General features: G+C 46.4%; 1 protein-coding gene and 1 pseudogene across 4 annotated transcripts; one reads left to right on the top strand and one right to left on the bottom strand.

The window, feature by feature from the left end:
• Positions 1-3118: 3118 nt before the first annotated feature.
• On the bottom strand, positions 3119-3561 carry LOC308250054 (large ribosomal subunit protein uL15-like; annotated as a pseudogene). The gene has a single exon. The product of its transcript is annotated as a large ribosomal subunit protein uL15-like (transcript).
• Positions 3562-8344: 4783 nt separating this feature from the next.
• On the top strand, positions 8345-21289 carry ZDHHC4 (zDHHC palmitoyltransferase 4). 3 transcript variants are annotated; one of them, XM_080672285.1, is made up of 8 exons: positions 8345-8707; positions 9184-9434; positions 10012-10135; positions 11093-11166; positions 11834-12012; positions 13768-13893; positions 16196-16440; positions 20926-21289. In XM_080672285.1, exons 3-8 carry the CDS (start codon positions 10019-10021, stop codon positions 21214-21216), a joined length of 1032 nt encoding a protein of 343 aa, XP_080528411.1. In that variant the 5' UTR covers positions 8345-8707; positions 9184-9434; positions 10012-10018; the 3' UTR covers positions 21217-21289. The 3 variants fall into 3 exon arrangements, with proteins under 3 accessions (XP_080528411.1, XP_080528413.1, XP_080528412.1); XM_080672286.1 differs by having other exon boundaries at positions 8628-8686; XM_080672287.1 differs by lacking the exon at positions 11093-11166 and having other exon boundaries at positions 8591-8707; positions 11199-12012.
• The last annotated feature ends 901 nt before the right edge of the window (positions 21290-22190 follow it).

Here is a 22190-nt window from a genome sequence, read left to right as displayed (position 1 = left end):
GATGCCATGACTCCCATCATTCCTGCAGCCTGCCCCATGTCTGCCACAGCCTGCCCCATGCCTAACATTCCAGTGGCCGAAGCCGGGCAGTCTCCTTTGCTGTTTAATCCAGTCTGAGTAGGGCTTACTGTTGAAGTATGGTAGCAACCATCCTTGGGTAAACATTGCTGTTGAATATTTTAACCTTGCTGTTTTGGGTTCTGTACTCATTTAAAAGTCATTTTGATTTTCTGAACTTAGGTATGATTGAATACTCCCTTGATGGCGGTTTGAATATCCCATTGATTGTGGTCTCACGGGTCATCGAAGCACATTCCTCCGGGACCCAGGACAGACAGTGATCCTAAATTGTCTCAGTAGCTGCAGATAACTGAGTTTCGGTTAACTCGGTGGTCCTGGAATCTGGACAGCACAATTATTCTAAATCGTCCAGGTGGGCCCAGATAATGCGTTTCTGTTGATTCAGTGATTCGTAGATACTTTAGATAACTAAGTTGCTCTTCTGTAAAAATGCTTTTTTGCGAAACAGGTTCCTCATTCCAGACCCAACGATGTAATCAATACCTTTGTGATATTCTGCCAATATAAGCCAGATGTGGCGAGCTGTTCGGGGCTGCGAGGTCTGGAGTGCTTTTGCCCCCTCGTATGCCGCCGGCTTTTAATAAATGACTCCATAATTCGACCTTTTTTTTGAGGCGTCCTTTGTAAGATGGGGGTTACACTACAACACTGTTACCGGCAGCAAGCAGAACGCTGATACCCCAAACCTCGTGACCCGGAAATACTTGCGGCTTTGTTCTGGATTGGTCACCTTTGTGAACGTTGGGGGTGGCGTCTCGGCTGTTCATGGCCAACATTGACTGAATGTGCCGTACACGCATTTTCTCATCTCATCCTCATGACGCCCCTGGAGGGTGAGTCTCTCGTCCTTACTTTACAGACGAGGAAACCGAAACTCAGAGAGCTTAGGTGACTGGCCGGAAACCACGAAGCCAGCTGAGCTGGATCCTGGACAGGAACCAGGAAGCCTGATTCCTGAGCTCCTCCTCCTAACCGCTACCTGACTGCCCGGGCACCATTTCCATCTGAATTTCTTCCTGGCATTTTGTTCCTGTCTGCTCTTCCCCGAGCTCAGCGTCAGTCCTGATCGCCTGGTGTCGAGAGTGTTGAGGAGAAAGTCATGACTGGGGGACACTCACCGAGCAGAGCCGTTCATTTTGTCCCCACAGCTCTGAGACGGCGTTCACAGTACCGTCCTGGTCTTTCTCGGGCCTCTTTCTGTGTGACGCACACATGAAACCAGCACAGCACAAACTGCACGCTTTTTTAAAAAATATATATTTTATTGATTTTTTACAGCGAGGAAGGGAGAGGGAGAGAGAGTTAGAAACATCAATGAGAGAGAAACATCGATCAGCTGCCTCCTGCACACCTCCTACTGGGGATGTGCCTGCAACCAAGGTACATGCCCTTGACCGGAATCGAACCTGGGACCTTTCAGTCTGCAGGCCGACGCTCTTTCCACTGAGCCAAACCGGTCAGGGCTAAACTGCACACTTTCCACGAAGGGTCAGACGGCCCTCCGTCAGGCAGCCCGGAGGCTCTTGCTTGTCTGCCTTTTCTCCAGTTGTCAGGTGGCTTCTCTTTTCTTTTTTTAAAATACATTTTTATTGATGTCAGAGAGGAAGGGAGAGGGAGAGAGAGCTAGAAACATCAGTGATGAGAAAGAATCATTGATTGGCTGCCTCCTGCACGCCCCCCACTGGGGATTGAGTCTGCAACCTGGGCCTGTGCCCTGACCGGGAATCGAACCGGTGACCTCCTGGTTCCTGGGTCAACGCTCAACCACTGAGCTACACCCAGCTGGGCTCTTTTCTTTTTCTTATTGATGTCAGAGAGGAAGGGAGGGGGGGAGAGAGATAGAAACATCAATGATTAAAGAGAATCATTGATCGGCTGCCTCCTGTACGCCCCCTACTGGGGATCGAGCCCGCAACCCAGGCATGTGCCCTTGACTGGAATCGAACCCAGGACCCTTGAATCCATAGGCTGTATCCACTGAGCCACACCGGCCAGGGCGGCTTCTCTTTTCTGAAAGGCCTCAGAGGCCATCCTGAGACGGCTCAGCACTAAGTCTATGTCCAGGGCTGGCTGCTCCTTTGCTCAGCACTGGATGACCAAATTCCGACGGCAAGACTAACTCCTGGTCCCAATTAGGGTAGGAAATTAGCATCTGTGATGAGAGGCATTAAAATGGTGGCTGGCAATAGGACCTCCAGATTTAGCAAATAAAAATACAAGATGCCCAGTTAAACTTGAATTTCGGAAAGGAACAGATAATTTTTAAAAATATATATACTTTTTATTGATTTCAGAGAGGAAGGGAGAGGGAGAGAGTGATAGAAACATCAATGACGAGGGAGAATCATTGATTGCCTCCTGCACGCCGCACACTGGGGATCTAGCCTGCAACTCGGGCATGTGCCCTGACTGGGAATCGAGCCGTGACCTCCTAGTTCATAGGTCGACACTCAACCACTGAGCCACTCCGGCCGGGCCAGGTCATTTTTAAGTATAGTCCACTTAAATGCTCATTTGAGAGATACCACAGCTGATGGTGAACTGCGGAATTGGTGGCCAAAGTGACAGAGCATTTGGGGGTGAGGAGAGAATAGTGCACGGAGTTAAGACCAGTTGAAAAGTGATCAGAAAATGGAGATTCTGCAATGATAATCCCCCTTGCACCCGGCCGCTGAACACAGTAGCTTTAAGAGGCAGCAATCAGGTAGCAAAGGCCAAGTGGAAATTTGGAAGTCTAAGTTGGCCACACCTACATTATGCTCCACACTGTGGCCCCACCTGGTCAGAGGAATTTTTTGTTTTAGTGATATTCAGAATATAAATTTCCTCTGGGTATAATTCATCATTTTCCTTTCATTCATTCAACACGGTTTTATTGAGCACCTACTATAAACTAATCATTAAAATAGTTGCTATTGATACAATAGTAAACAAACACAGACACAATCCTTGCCCTCCAACAAAAATACTTTTTTATTTTTTATTTTTTTTTTTCAAAAGTACTTGGACATTTTAATGAATTTCCCTCCATGTAGCTTCAAGCTACCAGGATACAGGCCCCACCAACACCCTTAATCTTCTCCTCGGCTCTTCTGCTGAAGAACTTGGCCTTCACAATGACAGGCTGCTTTGGGAGCTTTCCCTTCCCCAGAACTTTGTAGTGGCCCGATCGCACCACATCAATGATAGGAGCAACTCCAGTCTTGCTTTTGGCAGCATTTACCCGTGTCTGCTCACTGACCAGGGTCCACAGTTTATCAAGGTTGACAGTTGGGCAGAAGCTCTGGTTGCTCTTTAAGTGGTAATGCCGCATACCAACTTTCCCAAAGTAACCTGGGTGATATTTGTCGAAGTTGATCCTGTGATGATGCAACCAGCATTACCGCAGCCCCCGGGGTGCTTCCTGTGCTTGCTGATGCGGCCGTGGCCGTGGCTCACGTGGCCCCGAAGTTTTCGGGTCTTCCTGAGTCTGGATGGCATGTCGGTGGCAGAGCTGCAAAAGGGCAAAAATACTTTTATATTCCTTTAAATTTTTTGTCTTTGTTTTCTCCATTGTAAAATTGCTCTCAACCAACAAATCAGATTTAAAACGAGCATCGCACGCTATTTGAGTGTTGCAAGGGGAGGTATGATGTCTTGTATCCCATTTCCGAAGTATTGCTTCAGTCATGCTCGTAGGGACAAGCGATCGTTGATCCTGTCAACCGATCTTAAAGCCGGTAAAAAACTGATACCACAGGTCCAGTTTCAGGGGCCGGCGGGAGCGTTTAGAAATGCTCCAAATAGGGATTCTTGGCTACACGTTTCACAGGAGACACAGTCCTGTCCAGTGAGTTCCAACGACCTTTTTGGTTTTAAACTTAGCAGTGTGTTTTTGCCTAGTGTCAAGGTTCAGGCTTGGTGGTCTGAGGAACAGAGGGGAAAAATTAAATGCCAGAAACACACGATTTTGTGGAGCAGGAAATGAGAAAGGTGGTTTCCAATATGACTTTAAAGTTTGATAAACTATGCAGTGTGCAAAGGATACTACATTGTTAGGATATAAACCAGCCGTGGGCAAACTACGGCCCACGCGCCGGATCCGGCCCGTTCGGCTGTTCTATCCGGCCCGCGGAGCCGAAAGAGCGGAGGGTTCTCTTGCTCTCCCCTCCGCTCCTTCACCAGCAGCAGTGTTAACATGGCAACGTCGGGAAACACGGCCGCAGCTCCTTCTTCTGAGTGGGCCGATTTATATCCGGATTTATATCCCCCATTCAGTAGAAGGAACAACCTCTCAGTCTTCCAGAGGCTCCTTGGAATGCCCGCGGACGCGTCCCCCGACATCACCCTGGGAATGCGGAGACACGTTATCGTGGTGATGTAGGGAGACACGCCCCTGGAGAGCACAGTATCAGAGCATTAGCTAAAAAGGAGACCAACAACACTGTTCCCACTGAAGGTGATGTTTTAAAGACCAAAAACCTTTCAACCCAGTCTACATTGCCATCTACATCTACGTCCCGGGCATAATTTGGAAGTTGCACTAAAGAAAATGTTTAATTTACTGTTTACACATTTTGTCCTTTTCTATTTGTTTTAGTTTTAAATTATTTTATTATATTTAAGTTTAATTTGAAAGGCTTTTGTACCTTTCCTTTGTTAGGCAATTTTATTTTCCTTTGCCATCTTCAATATAAGGTATGTTATTGTGCTATGATTCCTCCATTTTTTGAAGTTTCAAATTATAATAATTAGTGTTTACATTCTTCTTGTTAAAATGTTTGAAATGAATAAAACTATTGAAATAAAAAAAAAAAAGACCGTACCCTTTTATGTAACGATGTTTACTTTGAATTTATATTAGTTCACACAAACACTTCATCCATGCTTTTGTTCCGGCCCTCCGGTCCAGTGTAAGAACCCATTGTGGCCCTCGAGTCAAAAAGTTTGCCCACCCCTGATATAAACACTTATGAAGCCTAACAAATAGACAAAAAATATGTAAATATGTACTTCAAAGTAAGAAGAAAATGATAATCAACTCACGTAAAAATGGCTACGGATAATTGATAGAATTCACAATAGAAAGACAACTGGCCAAAAAACACATAAAATGTTCAACATCACTAGGAATTGGCCAGTTGTAATTAAGACAGCCCGGCATAGTAATTAAACACACTGATTGATTCTTGAGCCCAAGAATCCGAGTCTGAATTGTGGCTCGAAGGCTTTCTATCTCTATGACTCTAGGAAAATTATTCAACTTCTCCTATCTCCATTTTCTCATTTATAAAAGTGGCATAGCAATATTTATCTCACAGAATTATTATAAAGATTTAATAGTAACCATTTAAAAATTTTAAAGTGCTTAGGATAGTAACAAACACACAAAGTGTTATAAGTGTTGGTTGAGTAGATAAAATTTAAAAAGCCATTTCACCCATCAGAATGGTAAATATTAAAGGAACTGATCTGTTACATGTTGGCAAGGATTTGGAGAAACAGGCTCTCACAGACATTTGTAGCTGAAAATCAATTTAGTGATTTTTTATTAAAATTAAAAATGCCTACATGTTCTTTTGGCACAGAAATTCTACCTAGAAAAATACGCCTACTTGTGTGTAATGAAGCTCAATTCCACTGCAGCATTGTTTGGAAGAGGAAAGAACTGAAGTTCACCTAAATGTGTAGCAATAGATGGTTGTATTAGAGGTTGCAAACTGACAGCCATTGGGCCAAGTTTGTTTTGCAGGTGTGTTTTGCTTAGCCTCCAGTGTTGTCCAAATTTGAATTAGTTGGCCCGGCCGGTGTGGCTCAGTGGTTGAGCGTCGATCTATGAACCAGGAGGTCACAGGTTCTTTCCGGTCAGGGCACATGCCCAGGTTGTGGGGTGGATCCCCTGTAGGGGGCATGCAGGAGGCAGCCTATCCATGATTCTCTCTCATCATTGATGTTCCTGTCTCTCTCTCCTTCTCCCTTCCTCTCTGAAATCAATAACAATATATTAAAAATATATATTAAACATTTTTTGAATTAGTTGCCAACATTAAAAAATTAGATTTATTTAAAAATTGGTATTTTAAAAACCTCTTACAGCGCTGGATTTCAAGTTAACAATCCTTTGGTCAGTGAAAATAACTGTTCCTGCTTAGAACAAAACACACCTGCTCCACTTCATCACTCTACTGATTTGTTACCTGCAGGCATCGGAGTTTGGGGTTCTAGCAGGTGAGTTCTGGCTCAGATAAGTAATGAAATGCATCCAGTGATGTAAATACAATGTAGTAAATATACACTGAGTGGCCAGATTATAATGACCACCCCATCAGTACTTCGTTGGGCCACCTTTTGCCTTTAATACTGCGGCGATTCTTCTTGGCATGGACTCCACGAGATGTTGAAAGGTGATGCGAGGAATCTGACACCACGCCTGATGAATAGCACTGTCCAGTTCTGTGAGATTGGATGGTTGTGGAACCAGCTTCCTGATGGCTCTTTTAACTTCGTCCCACAAATGCTCAATTGGATTGAGATCTGGTGATTGTGGGGGCCACCTAAGCAAGGTAAAGTCTCCCTCATGTTCTGGAAACCACTCCTGCACAATACGAGCACCGTGGCATGGCGCATTGTCTTATTGGAAGAAGCCATCTCCATGGGGATACGCCATCAACATGACAGGATGAACTGGATCAGCAACGATACTTAGGTATGTTGTGCTATTCAGACATTGTTCCACACGAATTAAAGGGCCCAAATCATGCCAGGAAAACATGCCCCAAACCATAACACTGCCCCCACCAGCTTGAAGGGTTGTACTCATGCATGTGGGGTGCATGCTTTCACGCTGTTTCCGCGAAATTCTCACTCTGCCATCTGCATGATGCAACTGGAAACGTGACTCATCGGACCACGTGACTTTTTTCCAATGCTCGACTGTCCAATCCTTGTGTTCCTGTGCGAATTGGAGACGTTTTATCTTGGTAACTGCAGACAGCAAAGGTGTTCGACGGGCCTTCAGCTTCCAAATCCCATACGATGCAGTGTACGACTAATTTGCCTACTAACGTCAGGTGGCCATAATAATCTGGCCACTCGGTGTATATGTAGTGGTGTGGAAAGATCACCAAGACATATTGTTGAGTGGAAAAGAAAACAAGCCAGATGGAGAACTCTTACTTATAAGATGATGCAATTTCTGTAAACAGCAAATAATGTATCAGGGGTGTTTCTGTTTTACTATGTTCCTAGTGCCTAGCATGGTGCCTGGCATATACTGGGAACTCAGTACATTCTTGTTGAATAAACACATATGTATAATTGTGTAAGAACGTTGGCGGGTACACACTAAATACCATTAGTGATTAATTCTGTTGAGGGACTGGAATTTGGGAGAGGTGGTGGTCAAGGGGTGATTGCTGTTTTTTGTCTTGTGTCGTTTGACTCTTTTACAAACACATAATGTTTCATTACTTCCATAACCTAAAGAAAAATTAAAGGCAACCCAGCACAATATAACATAGTGATCAAAACAAGATTTAATTAGCCTCAATGGAAACCATCCAGAAACAAATGAATGGGGATAAAAATAGAGTTCTGCAGTTATGAACAAAAAAAAGCTAACTCAAAATACTTAACCTCCAACTCAGAATTAACCAGCAGGGTGACGAGTGAGCTGGACTGATCCAGACCACTCCGGATGTGACTGAAGCTCCATCCACACCAGCCCTCCCTGGGGACGTATTCTGCTTCCCACCCCCAGCCCCCACTTCCGTGTCTATAAGCTCGTGAAGGCCTTGCATACAGGGTATCAGAAGGTGCCCAGCTTGGTAAGTTTTTTTAAAAAAAGAAAAGAAAGCTTTTCCTTTTGGGGTAGGCAGCAAAGCCAGACGGGAAACGAGTTTAAGGCCAGTGTTTGGAGATCAGACATTTCCCCTCAAAGGGAGGCCGGCCTGGCTCCGTTAGACAGGTTGCCAGAGGTACCAGGAATAGACTGGACTCAGCGGGCTCAGAGCCAAAGGGCACCCTGCAGGGGACAGCTTCTCAGCGCTATGTTTGGAAGCAGCTCTTTTCACTGCTCACCCCAGGATCAACTATCATTAAACAGCGTTTCTTCTGTCCTCCAGGCTTGTCGTCAAGCGCCTGTCACTGCTCCCAGGGCAGAACGTTCTGAGCTGTTCCGAGACAGCGGGAGCGAAGATCCCACGGCGTGGCTGGCAGAGCGCAAGGCAACCGTCCGGCCCGAAGACACAGCGTTGGGGCCCGAGCGCGCCTGCGCGGGGAGGCCGGGGCCCTGCTCGGCTCTGCGCAGGCGCGGGGTGGCTCGGGCCACTCGGCACCCCGGCCCCGCCGCGCCAGCCCCAGGGCGGCCTTTTTGTAAAATTTGTAGCAAATGCGCTCGGAAGTTCGACCTTCCAGCCTTTAGACTCCACCACAGTCCCGAGGCGCCCAGGAGGGCAACAACGGACACCCTCGATGAGGCGGAACGCAAACCGCAGACTCCTCCCCGCCGCGGCCTCCCGCACTTCCGCCGGAAGTCGATCTGTCCGCCAGCGTCGCGCGCTGACGTCACGGGTGCGACGGAATTCTGGGGGCGCGCCCTGGAGGCGCGGGTGCGGTGTAGCGGACGGTTAGTTGGTCGCCCTGGGAGGTAAGGCGTCCTCCGCTGGGCCCCGAGATGCCCCCGCTGGCTCAGGGACGTCCGTCTGTCTGTGTGGCCGCCCTTCCCATCCTTCCCATTTGTGTGTGGGAGGACGCAGCACACTTCCACCCCGCCAGGGGCCGGGCACCCACACGAATTAAAGGGCCCAAAGGCTGCTCACCCTAATTTTGCTCACTTTGATTCCTGAAGATGTATGGGCAGCCCAATGTACCCTTCTGCACCCCCCCGCCCCCCAGGATCAGGGGCAGGCTCCTGGGAGGCCCACCGGCCGCGACCCTAGGATAGAGGGTAGCTTCGGGGACGCCTTTCTGTCGGGTCCCCAACGTGGGCACCTCAGGGATAGGTATCCGAGGCTCGCAGCGTAATTCTTCCCCATTAGCTTTTCCTCCAGAAGTCTTATAACCAACCCCCGTTCACCCTGCGGAGTCCCGACTCCCCCGCGACGTCCACATTCTTTTCCACAGTGCGTGCCTCCGTGCCTCCTGTGACGTGAGTGGCCTGAGGCGAGTGTGGAACTGACCTGTCTGCAGCCTCCCGGCGGAACCATGTCTCGCGCAGCTCTGGAGGTCACCTGTTGTTGCTGGCGCATGCCTCTGCGCAAGGGGAGATGCCGTTGGAATTCTCTGTGAATGTTGGGAGGAGGAATGCCAGAGCTGCCTGCCGAAAATCATCATCCGGACAAGAACTATGTAGGCTGAAGACCCCGAGCCACCCGGTGAGAATTGGCTGCTCTTTGTTCCCTCTGTCCTCGCTCATGAATAGCTTCTAGTTGGTTATCTCCGTTGGAAGTCTGGCCCAGATCATACTTACTAAGGCCCAAAGTAACCACCTCCGGTTACTGACACAGGCCTGTCCTTCATGCATCCCTTCATAGGCAGGCTGCCTGGCCCTGGGCCCCTGCCGGCCTCCCGGGGGTGCTTGGTCCAGTGGCATCAACACATTCTGTTGGCTTCGCCCTGTGTTCATATCTGTGTGAATGTTCACATCTAAGGAAGTAACAGAATGGTTTGTCGCTGCGGGGAGGGAAGGTGAATGCGTTTTGCATATTCTTCCCCGCTTTAGTTTGGAATTGGCAGATAGGAGAGGCCCCGAAGCAGACCGCAGTGGTTTGATTAAGGAACTTTGAAGGGGAGAGAGCACGCAGGCCTTCTGGGTTGTCCGACGGAAGAGGCAGCGTGTCCTTTAAGGGCTGATGAGTTTGGTTTGGGAAGCATGTAGGGAGTTGATGTCTGAGCATGCCAGCCATGGAATGAATCCCGCAGTATCGTCACACCCTTTCTGTTCCTTGGCAGCCCCAGGATGGACTTCCTGGTTCTCTTCTCATTCTACTTGGCTCTGCTGCTGATTGGTGGTGTTATGCTCTGCGTCTGCTTGAAAACCCGTTACCTGAGAGGCCTGGTCAGAGGAGGCGCACAGGTAACAATGACGCTGGGAGACCAGTGGGTTGTGGATACATCAGCCTGAAAAGCTCACCCGTTTCCTGACAGGACGAAAGAGAGACGCCATTTTCATTCGTGTGTTCACTTGTTCTTTCATGTATGGCAAAGTCGCCCTTCCTGGGCCTTTTCTCTCCTTATTGTTAAAACTAATCCTGTATTGATGCTTTGAGGGAAGGTAGCATTCTTTTTTTTTTTTAAATATATTTTATTGATATTTTACAGAGAGGAAGGGAGAGGGATAGGGAGTTAGAAACATCGATGAGAGAGAATCATCAATCAGCTGCCTCCTGCTCACCTCCCACTGGGGATGTGCCCGCAACCAAGGTACATGCCCTTGACCGGAATCGAACCCGGGACCCTTCAGTCCGCAGGCCGACGCTCTATCCACTGAGCCAAACCGGTTTCGGCGGAAGGTAGCATTCTTAAGGTTGCCTGTTTTTCTCTGGGTCTGGTGCCTGTGATTGGGCATGGATTTGAGCAGTGTCTGCCTGGAGGGGCCTGAGGTTGCAACGGGAGGGATGGAGGAGCAGAAAGCTGAGCATTGGGCTGCCCCCACTCCTTCAGGGATCAAAGTGAGCAAAATTAGGGTGAGCAGCCCTTGGGAAGGGGTTGACTTGGGAGGTGGGAGTTGGAATGTAGGACTGAACCCAAGGCAGGGGAAGGAGGGGCGTTCCCATCAGCATTACCTGCCCCAGCCACCCTTGGCTTGAAGACCCTGACACGGTACCTTCGTTGAGGTGCGGGTGGGAATGGAGGAGCTGGCTTCAAGGGAGGCCAGCTGGGGAAGCCATCCTCTTTATTCTCTTTAAAGCTCTTCTCTGCCCATGTGCAGCAGCACAGTATCACCAGTGTTGGCAGCTGAACGGGCAGCATCTAATTGGGGGGCGGGGAGAATGAAAAATGAAATTGAATGTTTCTCTTTTCTTTGTTTTAGATATTTTCCTACATAATTCCAGAATGGCTTCAGGGGGCCATGCTGAGATTGCTTCATTACCTCTTTCACACACGGTATTCTTTCCTGTTTTGCTTACTTGTTGCAGTCCTGTGGCTTCAGGAAGCTCCGTGTGGTTCCCAGCACGCTACAGAGAAGCTGCTGGAGAGGGTCGAGAGTCCTGGCTTCAGAGCCTCTCCTCACAGATAACCTGCCTGTCCTCTGGGGTTGGCCATGTGCACTTTTAAATGGAAGTATTTAAAGGGTGGGAAAATTGATATGCATTTCTGTAAAAAGAAATATATTCCGATACTGAGATCTCCATTCCTAAGATAGGTGATTATAATAATAGATAACAGTTGAGTACTGACCATGTACTAGGCCAGGGGTGGGCAAACTTTTTGACTCGAGGGCCACAATGGGTTCTTAAACTGGACCAGAGGGCCGGGACAAAAGCATGGATGGCGTGTTTGTGTGAACTAATATAAATTCAAAGGAAAGGAGCGGAGGGGAGAGCAAGAGAACCCTCCGCTCTTTCGGCTCCGCGGGCCGGATAGAACAGCGGCCCGCGGGCCGTAGTTTGCCCACGGCTGTCTAGGCGCTGTGCCAGATGTTCCACGTAGTTTCTTACGTAACTCTTACTAGCACCGAAGGAAGTGGTTGGCCCGGGTTACTTTGGGTAGTACTGTATGATTTCTTCATGGAGAAGCCCCAGGAACAAGCCATGTGCCCACTTCCTTTCAGAAACCACACCTTCATCATCCTGCACCTCATCTTGCAAGGAATGGTTTATACTGAATACACCTGGGAAATACTGGGCTGCTGTCAAGAGCTGGACTTCTCCCTGTGTTACCTTCTCCTGCCCTACCTGCTGCTGGGTGTGAACCTGGTTTTTTTCACCCTGAGTTGTGTAACCGACCCTGGTAAGTTGAGGCTCTTGGTCTAGACAGCTCAACTGTCAGGCTTACTAATAGTGCTGCAAACAACTAGTGATCCCTGGAAAACCTTGAAAAGATTGGATATTTAGTGTCTTCATGATCTTTCCGTGTTTTTTTTTTTTTAAATATATATTTTTATTGATTTCAGAGAGGAAGGGAGAGGGAGAGAGAGAGACAGAAACATCAATGATGAGAGAGAATTACCCATCGGCTGCCTCCTGCACGGTCCCCCACTGGGGATCGAGCCCACAACCCAGGCATGTGCCCTTGACCGGAATTGAACCCAGGACCCTTCAGTCCGCAGGCCGATGCTCTATTCACTGAGCCAAAACAGCTAGGGCATGATCTTTCCGTTTTGAGTGTTTTCTCATTTTATTTTTTCCTTCTTTGACCAGGGGTTATTTAGAACAGTTAAAAATTTTCCATATGAATTCTTTAGTTTAAATTTTTGATACTTGCACTTAATTGTATTATATAGAGAGCTTATGGTCTGTAGGGTACTATTTGTTTTGAAAATGTTACTGATATTTGCATTATGCCTGGGCATGTGGTTTTTGTAAATGGTCTGTGTGTGCTTAAAAAAGACTTTGTTGCCGAAAACCGGTTTGGCTCAGTGGATAGAGCATCGGCCTGCAGACTGAAGGGTCCCGGGTTCGATTCCGGTCAAGGGCATGTACCTTGGTTGCGGGCACATCCCCAGTGGGGAGGTGTGCAGGAGGCAGCTGATCGATGTTTCTCTCTCATCGATGTTTCTAGCTCTCTATCCCTCTCCCTTCCTCTCTGTAAAATATCAATAAAATATATTAAAAAAAAAAAAAGAATTTGTTCTTGGATACAGAGAACTATATAAGTACATTATATCAAGTTCGTTAATTATGTTCAAATTTTATATTCATACTATGTTTTTGTTTGATCAATTACTGAGAGGTATGTTATCTCATTCTGATAGTAGATTTGACAGATTTTTTCTTGTAAGTTTTTGCTTAATATGTTTGGAAACTGGTGTGTGTGCATATGTGTATGTCTATTAGCTATACATGTATTCTTACTAGATGCATTCACATTTAGAATTAGTATTACCACTTCCTTGAATCTCTTTTCAAAATATAATGAACTTCTGTCACTGGTAATTGTTTTAAATGCTTTTTTATTTGATATTAATGTTACTATACTATCTGTCTTTTGATTGATATTTACTCCCTTCCCATTTTCTTACTTTATACCTTTCCTGTCCTTGAAGCATTAAATGTCCATCAGCTGATGAGTAGATAAAATGCCCATTTAATGGACTCCTCTTCAGCAATAAGGAGGACGGAAGCACTTGCACCTGCTATAGCATGGGGGAACCTTGAAAATACTATGTTAGTGAAAGAAGCCATATACAAAAGGCCGCTTATTGCGTGATTCTATGTACAAGTATCCAGAAATGGCAAATCCATGGAGACAGATGTGTGGGTTAGTGATTGCCTGAAGTTAGGGGATTAGAGAGAAATGGGGCTAACGGATTTCTTTTTGGAGGCGATGTAAATGTTCTAAGATTGTGGTTGCACAACTCTGTACTAAAAACTACTGAATTGTACATTTTTAAATGGGGTTTTTAATTTCCCGGTAAAGCTGTTAACATTATAAAATGAGTTGTTTATTAAATACGGCAGTTTTCATTGTGCTGTGTCGGGTCAGGTTTTGTGACTCTCCAGTCCTGTATTGCTTGAAACTGACACCTGGCCTTCCTGTTTTCAGGAACCATCACAAAAGCAAACGAAGCTTTGTTTCTTCAAGTCTATGAATTCGATGACGTGATGTTCCCCAAGAACGGGCGGTGCTCTACTTGTGATCTGAGGAAGCCAGCACGATCCAAGCACTGCAGTAAGTGTGGCTCTGGCTGCTGCAGCTCCGCCCTCGCACAACAGGCACGGCTGCGTCTGTAAGGGAATATTACGGACGGACATGGAAAGCAGGGCCATTTGACTCCCAGACGTGGGGCAGCCCCTGCTGGTGGGGGCCCCCTAGTGGTTCCTTTCAGATGCCTGGGGTGAGGCCTTGTATTCTTCTATAATGAACGGGCAGCCCTCAGTGCTGGGCAGGACAGCCTTCCTTTGCCCCGTGGGCGAGCATGCTGCCCAGGAGAGGTTTCTGCAGGGAGTTACCAACCTTCTAGACTGGAGTTATCAAAAAAAATACAATGTGAGCCACCTACATGATTTTATTTATTTTTTTAAAATATATTTTATTGATTTTTTACAGAGAGGAAGGGAGAGGGATAGAGAGTTAGAAACATCGATGAGAGAGAAACATTGATCGGCTGCCTCCTGCACACTCCCTACTGGGGATGTGCCCGCAACCAAGGTACATGCCCTTGACCGGAATTGAACCTGGGACCCTTGAGTCTGCAGGCCGACGCTCTATCCACTGAGCCAAACCAGTTAGGGCCACATACATGATGTTAAATTTTCTAGCAGCCACCTTACAAAAGTAAAATATCGGTGAAATTTGGCCTGGCTGGTGTTCTCAGTGGTTAGAGCGTTGGCCTGTACACCGAAAGGTCATGGGTTCAATTCCCAGTCAAGGGCACGTACCTGGGTTCCACATTGTTTCTCTTTCTCTTTCTCTTCCTTTCTCCCCCTCTCTCTCCCCTTCTCCCCCTCTCCCCCTTTCCGCCTCTCGCCTCCCACCCTCCCCTCCACACTCTCTGAAAAGCAATGGAAAAAATATCCTCAGGTGAGGATAACCAAAAAGGTGAAATTAATTTTAATCATATAATTTACTCAACCTAACATGTCTACAATACTATTTTAGCATGTAGTCAGTACAAAAAAATCATTCATGCCCAGCTGGTGTGGCTCTGTGGTTGAGTGTCAGCCTACAAATCAGGAGGTTATTAATATTTCTTTCTTCTCCGAGTCCAGCTCGGCTAGAGAGTGGTCCAGTTCCTGAGTAGGGGTGAAGGGGGATTGAGAAAATGAAAGAGACAGACACAAATACAGTAGGGAAAGCTGGGACTGGGTGGGACCACTGTCCTCTGATGGAGAGACAGGAACCCAGAGCCAATACAGCAAGTTTATTTTACTCAGCGAAAACCAGGAAGTTTTACTAAAGCCCAAGACAAAGGAGAATATGTGCATTCTTGTGGCTTCTTTGTAATCGTCACTTCTTGGTGGGCCCGGACAATCGTGTTTGTTCCTGGTGATTGGCTGGATTTAGATAATGAAACCCACCCCCTGGTGCCTGAGCTGAAGGTCAGGCTGACAACACACCTGCCTCTGGCAAGGTATGTTTCCAGGGCATGGCTCTGCCAATGCCACTGGATTCAGCTGACAGTAATTAAAGAAATGCTCATGCGCCTTCCCAGGCGCTCTCTACAGGAAGTCACGGTTCAATTCCCTATCAGGGCACAAGCCTGGGTTGTGGGCTTGATCCCCAGTGGGGAGCCTGCAGGAGGCAGCCGATCAGTGGTTCTCTCTCATCATTGATGTTTCTGTTTCTCTCTCCCTCTCCCTTTCTCTCTGAAATCAATTCAGAAATAGATATTTTTAAAAAATCATTCATGGGATAGTTTATATTCTTTTTCATATTAAGTCTTTGAATCTGATGTATATTTTATGTTTACAGCACCTCTCATCCAGACCCTAAATTTTCATTGGAAATACTTGATCTGTATTTAGATTTCATACAATTTACAGTTGGAATAGCAGATTCACTTACCCAAGCTATTCCCAACATTTTTGTAAATTTTTCAGTAACTGAATCAATACCAAAAAGTCGTTTCCTTTAATATCCACATCTACATTAATATAATGTTTCATCTTTGTCAGAAGAATTGATTTGACTTTAAAGCAAAGGCATTAGTTTTGAAACTAAGTTAAGTAAATTCGCTAACTCTTGCGTCATCTCAGTATTATTCACATTGAACTCAAAAGGAATATTTCACAAATTGGAAAACATTGTACATTTATTGATGTCAACAAAGTATTTTTTCAAGTGTTTCTCGTAGCCACATATCTAGTTCTCAGTACCCACCTGTGGCTGGGCTAGTGGCTGCTGTATTGGACATTGCAGTCCTAACAGCTTGCTGCCTGCCATTCCCCCAGCTCAGACCACCAGTTTGTAGCAACGTCAGTGGGTGTGCATGGTGTCATTGTCTCATCAAGAACCACCGGTTTCTGTGCAGGTGTGTGTAACCGGTGTGTGCACCGTTTTGACCATCACTGTGTGTGGGTGAACAACTGCATCGGGGCCTGGAACGCCAGGTACTTCCTTATCTACCTCCTGACATTGACGGCGTCAGCTGCCACCATGGCCATCGTGACCACTGTGTTTCTGGTCCGGTTGGTGGCATTGTCGGACTTGCACCAGGAGACTTACGTTGACGACCTTGGACACTCCCAGGATATTGACACCGTCTTTCTTATTCAGGTAATTAGTTATTCGGGTAATTTTGTTGTGGGCTGTGTATTTCTGACTTCCAGTTTCAAACTGGAAAAAGGACATTTGCTTTCCCAGTGAAAACATGAAGCCATTCCCTTTAAAAAAAATTGATATATAATCTTTTAAAATTGGTAAATCATTCACATACCATAAAATTTAGCCTTTCAGCCGAAACCGGTTTGGCTCAGTGGATAGAGCGTCGGCCTGCGGACTGAAAGGTCCCAGGTTCGATTCCGGTCAAGGGCATGTACCTTGGTTGCGGGCACATCCCCAGTAGGAGGTGTGCAGGAGGCAGCTGATCGATGTTTCTCTCTCATCGATGTTTCTGGCTCTCTATCCCTCTCCCTTCCTCTCTGTGAAAATCAATAAAATATATTAAAAAAAAAATTTAGCCTTTCAAAATATACAATTCAGTGATGTTCGTATGTGCAGGGTTGTGTAACCATCACTACTGATTTCAGAATATTGCATCACGCCAGAAAGTATTTCCTCACCCTGTGTCTATTAGCAGTTACTCCCCATTCCCTTCTCCCCCCAGCCATGGTCCCACTAATCGACTTTCTGTCCCTATAGATGTACCTGTTCTGGCCATTTCATATCAGTGGAATTACACAATATGTGGCCTTTCAGATTGGCGTCTTTCACAGAGCATACTCTTTCAAGGTTCATCCATGTTATCGCATGAAGCAGTACTCCTTTCTCGTTAGGGCTGAAAAAGGTTCCATTGTGTGGGAGCGCCACCCTTTGTTCCATTCACCAGCTGATGGACATTTGGGGTTGTCACTTGGTGGTTATTTTTGAGCAATGCTGCTATGAACATTTGTGTACAAGTCTTTGGGTGGACATAGGTTTTTTTTTTTGTTTTTTTTTTGGTGGACATAGGTTTTTATTTCTCTTGAGCTAGATAGCTGAGAGTGGAGTGGCTGGGTCACATGGAAACTATTTGTAATCATTTGAGGAACTGCCAGACTGGTTCGCAGAGCAGCTGCGTTTTACATTCCCACCACCAGCATGCAGAGGTCCCAGCTTCTCCACGTCCTCGCCAGCACTTGTTATTTTTTATTATAGTCATTTCAGCTCTTTACTCCTTGGACCAGAATCCACGTTTTTTTTTAAAAGAGATATATGGAGGAAAGCTGCTACTCTCCAGCCTCTCTCCATCTTTTTTTTTTTAAATCCTCACGGAGGGTATTTTTACATTGATTTTTAGACAGAGTGGAAGAGAGAAGGGAAGACAGAGAGAAATATTGATGTGAGAGAAACACACATTGATTGGTTGCCTCCTGCAAGAGCCCAACCAGGGCTTGGGTCAGGGAGGAGCCTGCAACCAAGTTAGATGCCCTTGCTGGACTCGAACATGGGACCCTTCGGTCCGAAGGCTGATGCTCTATCCACTGAGCCAAACCAGCTAGGGCTCTCTCTCTCTTTTTTTTAATTATATTTTTATTGATTTCAGAGAGGAAGGGGGAGAGAGAAACATCAATGATGAGTGAAAGTTACTAATCGGTTGCCTCCTGCACTCCCCACACTGGGGATCAAGCCCACAACCTGGGCATGTGCCCGACCAGGAATGGAACCGTGACCTCCTGGTTCATAGGTTGATGCTCAACCACTGAGCCCCGCTGGCAGGGCCAGAATCCACTTTATAGTTATGCATCACATTTGAGTGTGTCTCTTTAGTCTAAAGCAGCGCCCCGCTTTTTGTGTGTGAAATGGGCATTTAGTAGTCTAGTTGCCTATTAGAATGTTCCATGTTGTAGATTTGTCTGTTCCGGAATTGTGCCATCTAATCTTTCTCTATTTCCTAGTAGTAGTATAAACTGGAAGTTAGTTCTAGAGCCTTGATTGGATGAAGGTTACATTTTTCTTTGCAAAAGTGCTTCCTAAGTAGAGTCGTGAGTTTCCTCTCGATCCCATCAGGCGGAGCCTAGGGTCAGGGAAGCCTGCGTTGGCCGGTCAGGGGTGGCCACCAGCTGTCCCCGCTGGCGAGGTGCATTTTCCCCTTGGCAATGGCAGTCTGTGTGTCTGGTTTCAGTTCTGTATTGAGGACTTTCTTTAGGCTAGATTCCAAAAAATATGAATGCTGGGCCAAAGATGATCGGCACTTGTAAGTTTTCTAATATTAACATCTATGGTCAGATTGCTTTTAAAACCTTGATGGTAGAGCGCCGAGGACATGGTTTCACAGCTCAGAGCAGGCATTGCGCTGCTGGTTGGGAGGCGCCTCTAGTTTGACAGGAAAATAGGGTGTGCCTTTTAAAAAATCACATTTCTGCCCTAGCCGGTGTGGCTCAGTGGATAGAGCGTTGGCCTGCGGACTGAGGGGTCCCGGGTTCGATTCCGGTCAAGGGCACATGCCTGGGTTGCGGCTGGATCCCCACTAGGGGGCGTGCAGGAGACAGCCAATCAATGATTCTCTCATCATTGATGTTTCTACCTCCCTCTCTCCCTCTCTGAAATCAATAAAGAAATATATATTTTTTTAAATTATATTTTTCATTACTTTTGATTACTTCCTTTGTTTGTCATTCATTTGTATATCTTCTTTTGTGAATGATGTTCTTTAACTGTTTGTCCTGTTTGATATTAGGACCAACTTTTGATTTGAGGTCTTTACATAATAACAATAGCTCTTCTTATTGCATTTATTTTCTATTTGTGTGTATTTTTTATATAAAAAGTTTAAATATTCATCTTCAAATTTGTCTTTTTCTTTGTAACTTCAGTTACAAATTCTCTCCTATCAAGAGTTTTGATAATTGTTTGCTTCTCTTTTTCCCTAACTTTCAAAAATATTGAACTCTCAAATTTCTTTATTATAAGAAATAACTTATAAAAATTCAAGCAGTCAGAGGTGTTTAAAGGGGAGGGGTTGGGAATAAGTCAAGGTGGTCATAGGGTACAAACTTCAGTCCACAGATGAACAAGTCCTGGGGATGCATGTACAGCATGGCGACTAGTTAACAGCAGTGTATTGTATATTTGAAAGGTGCTGAGAGACTAGCTCTTAAAAGTTCCCACCACAGCCCTGGCTGGTTTTGCTCAGTGGATAGAGCGTCGGCCTGTGGACTGAGGGTCCCGGGTTCGATTCCGGTCAGGGGCACGTGCTCAGGTTGTGGGCTTGGTCCCCAGTGGGGGGCGTGCGGGAGGCAGCTGATCAATGATTCTCTCTCGTCATTGATGTTTCTATCTCTCTCTCCCTCTCCATTCCTCTCTGAAATAAATAAAAGTATATTAAAAAAAAAAAAGTTCCCACCACAGAGAAAAATTGTAACTGTGAGACTGTGAGGTGCTGGATAGTTAACTAACCTTATTGTGGTAATCATTTCAATATATATGCATATAAAATCACTACATTCTGCACTGCTGTTGTGCACCTTAAACTTTCACAATGTTATACATCAATTATATATTAAAGCTGGGTGGGAAGGAAAGAGAATTTAAAACATCTTGAAAAAAAAATGAAAACGTACCCCTCCCCTCCCAATACTTTTTTTTTTTTTTAATATTTAATTGATTTCTTACAGAGAGGAAAGGGAGAGGAATAGAGTTAGAAATACCGATGAGAGAGAAACATCGATCAGCTGCCTCCTGCACACTCCCTACTGGGGATGTGCCCGCAACCAAGGTACATGCCCTTGACCAGAATCGAACCTGGGACCCTTCAGTCTGCAGGCCGACGCTCTATCCACTGAGCCAAACCGGCTAGGGCCCCTCCCAATACTTTCACTCCCTAGAGGCAACTTCCTTTGTCGTTTGGGGGGTATATTTCAGGCTTTTTTCCTACACTTGTATATGTTGCCATACATGTCCATAGAGTCACTGCTGTGTTCACACAACTAGGGACCCAGGTTGATCCCTGCATCTTGTCTTTCTCACGGGGCAATATATCACCAACATCTCTTCCAAATTAGGACATGGACGGTGGCCCATTTGGTTGGCTCCTTATTATGCCGTGGTTTGACTGTCCCAGAGTTTTACTCTCCTCGTGGATGCACATTTCATTTGTGTGATTTGGGAAGAGGGACTGTTAAATTCAGTGCCCCTGTACAGTGAGCACCCTTGTACTGTATCTCTGGCCGTTTCGTTTTGAGAGAGAGAGAGAGAGAGAGAGAGGTCTTCTGTCCATCTGGATTTTATTGTGATGCCTGAACTCAGAGGTACATGCATTTCTTTATTTTTTTTTAAGAAGGTAAGCGGCATAGCACCATCTCCCGAGTACCTTTTCCCTTTTCCTCCAGCGTACACACTTCGTTTATCCCATGCTAAGCTCTTGTATACGCAGCGTGTCTTCCTGGGCTGTTGGTCAGTGCTGTGTATGGTTCTGCCTTGTGTTGAGTGGGTAGATGTGCACGGAGGGGGGTGAGCTGGGGAGGCAGCTCTGACAGCCTCGTGGATGAGACCGGGGCTGGCGGGTGCTGACCCCACTCGTGTCGGCCATGGCCTAACGTGCTGCTGCTTCTTCGCCCGCAGCACCTGTTCCTGACCTTCCCAAGGATTGTCTTCCTGCTGGGCTTCGTCTTGGTGCTGAGCTTCCTCCTGGCCGGCTTCCTGTGCTTTGCTCTCTTCCTGGCTGCCACCAACCAGACCACGAACGAGTGGTGCAGAGGTGACCGGGCCTGGTGCCAGCATTGCCCCCAGGGGGCCGGGGCCCCATCAGTAGAGCCCCGTGTCTATCGGAACATTCACTCCCACGGACTTTGGAGCAACCTCAGAGAGATCTTTGTACCTGCTGCTGCACATTATGAGAGAAAGAAGAAATGACAATGGAAGAGTGTTACTGCCTTTTAAATAGAGCTCATTTTAAATATAGTTCATTTATTTATGCACATGGATACTTACTTTCTAAGCATGTTTTTTCTTTCTGTTCTGTGTTTACAAATCGCCTTTCAGTGGTTAAGGAAGGGAAGAGAAAGGTAGGGTTTACTGAGTGCCTAATGAAATCCTCCTTGGTCATCCTCTGCTCACTCAGCCTGTGGGAACGGAGCCTCTGGAGTCCTGTGACTTCTCAGGTTCCCAGTGACCTTGGTCTCCACTAGACCTGGCTCCCGGACAGGAGGGGCCCGTGGCTGTGGCCCCTGGTGTGCAGGAGGGACTCAGTAACTTGGAGTTGTGCCTGGCTCGCTCTGCCTTCTTGATGTCCTCATCTCTCCCCGGGCAAGGCTTGACTTTCTTTCTCCATTTCCTGAACTATACGGGCACCCTCACCCTGCCCTGTTGAGCTTGTGGCCTCCTGCCAGCCCTCCACTGACCTCTTGTGGCCATATCAAGTATTTTCTGTCCTTTTTTAAAAAAAATTTTATTGATTGGTTTTAGGAAGGGGGAGAGAGATGGACAGACAGAAACATCAATTTGTTGTTCCGCTTATTTAAGCATTCATTGATTTCTTCTTGTATGTGCCCTGACCCGAGATCAAACCTGAAACCTTGAATTATTGGGACGGTGTTCTATTTTTAAATTCCTAACTAAGCACAGTAATTCAGTGCAGAGATGAGTGCTGGGAAAAAGATTCATAGAAAGTGCTGAGGGTGTTTAGGATGGGAGAGCCTTAAGGAGCAGAGCACCCAAGGTTCCCTCCCAAGCCACGCTGAAGGGACTGGGGAATAGGAACCGGGACAGGAATTGGTATGGTAGGGAGGCATCATTTGACATCGTAGCCCCTTGAGTTCAGACAAGATACACTATTTTTTTTAAAATATATTTTACTGATTTTTTACAGAGAGGAAGGGAGAGGGATA

Source organism: Plecotus auritus (assembly GCF_963455305.1).
Source record: "Plecotus auritus genome assembly, chromosome: 6".
Classification (NCBI taxonomy): domain Eukaryota; kingdom Metazoa; phylum Chordata; class Mammalia; order Chiroptera; family Vespertilionidae; genus Plecotus; species Plecotus auritus.
The sequence above is the reverse complement of the archived record's forward strand: the minus strand, read 5'-3'. Positions and strand labels throughout refer to the sequence as shown.

What these genes read in the sequence shown, in the direction of transcription:
- ZDHHC4 (XM_080672285.1), top strand. Translation starts at nt 10,019, where the DNA reads ATGGACTTCCTGGTTCTCTTCTCATTCTACTTGGCTCTGCTGCTGATT. An exon ending in GAGTTGTGTAACCGACCCTG is followed by an intron (nt 12,013 to 13,767) that starts GTAAGTTGAGGC and finishes TCCTGTTTTCAG; the next exon opens with GAACCATCACAAAAGCAAAC. An exon ending in ACACCGTCTTTCTTATTCAG is followed by an intron (nt 16,441 to 20,925) that starts GTAATTAGTTAT and finishes CTTCGCCCGCAG; the next exon opens with CACCTGTTCCTGACCTTCCC.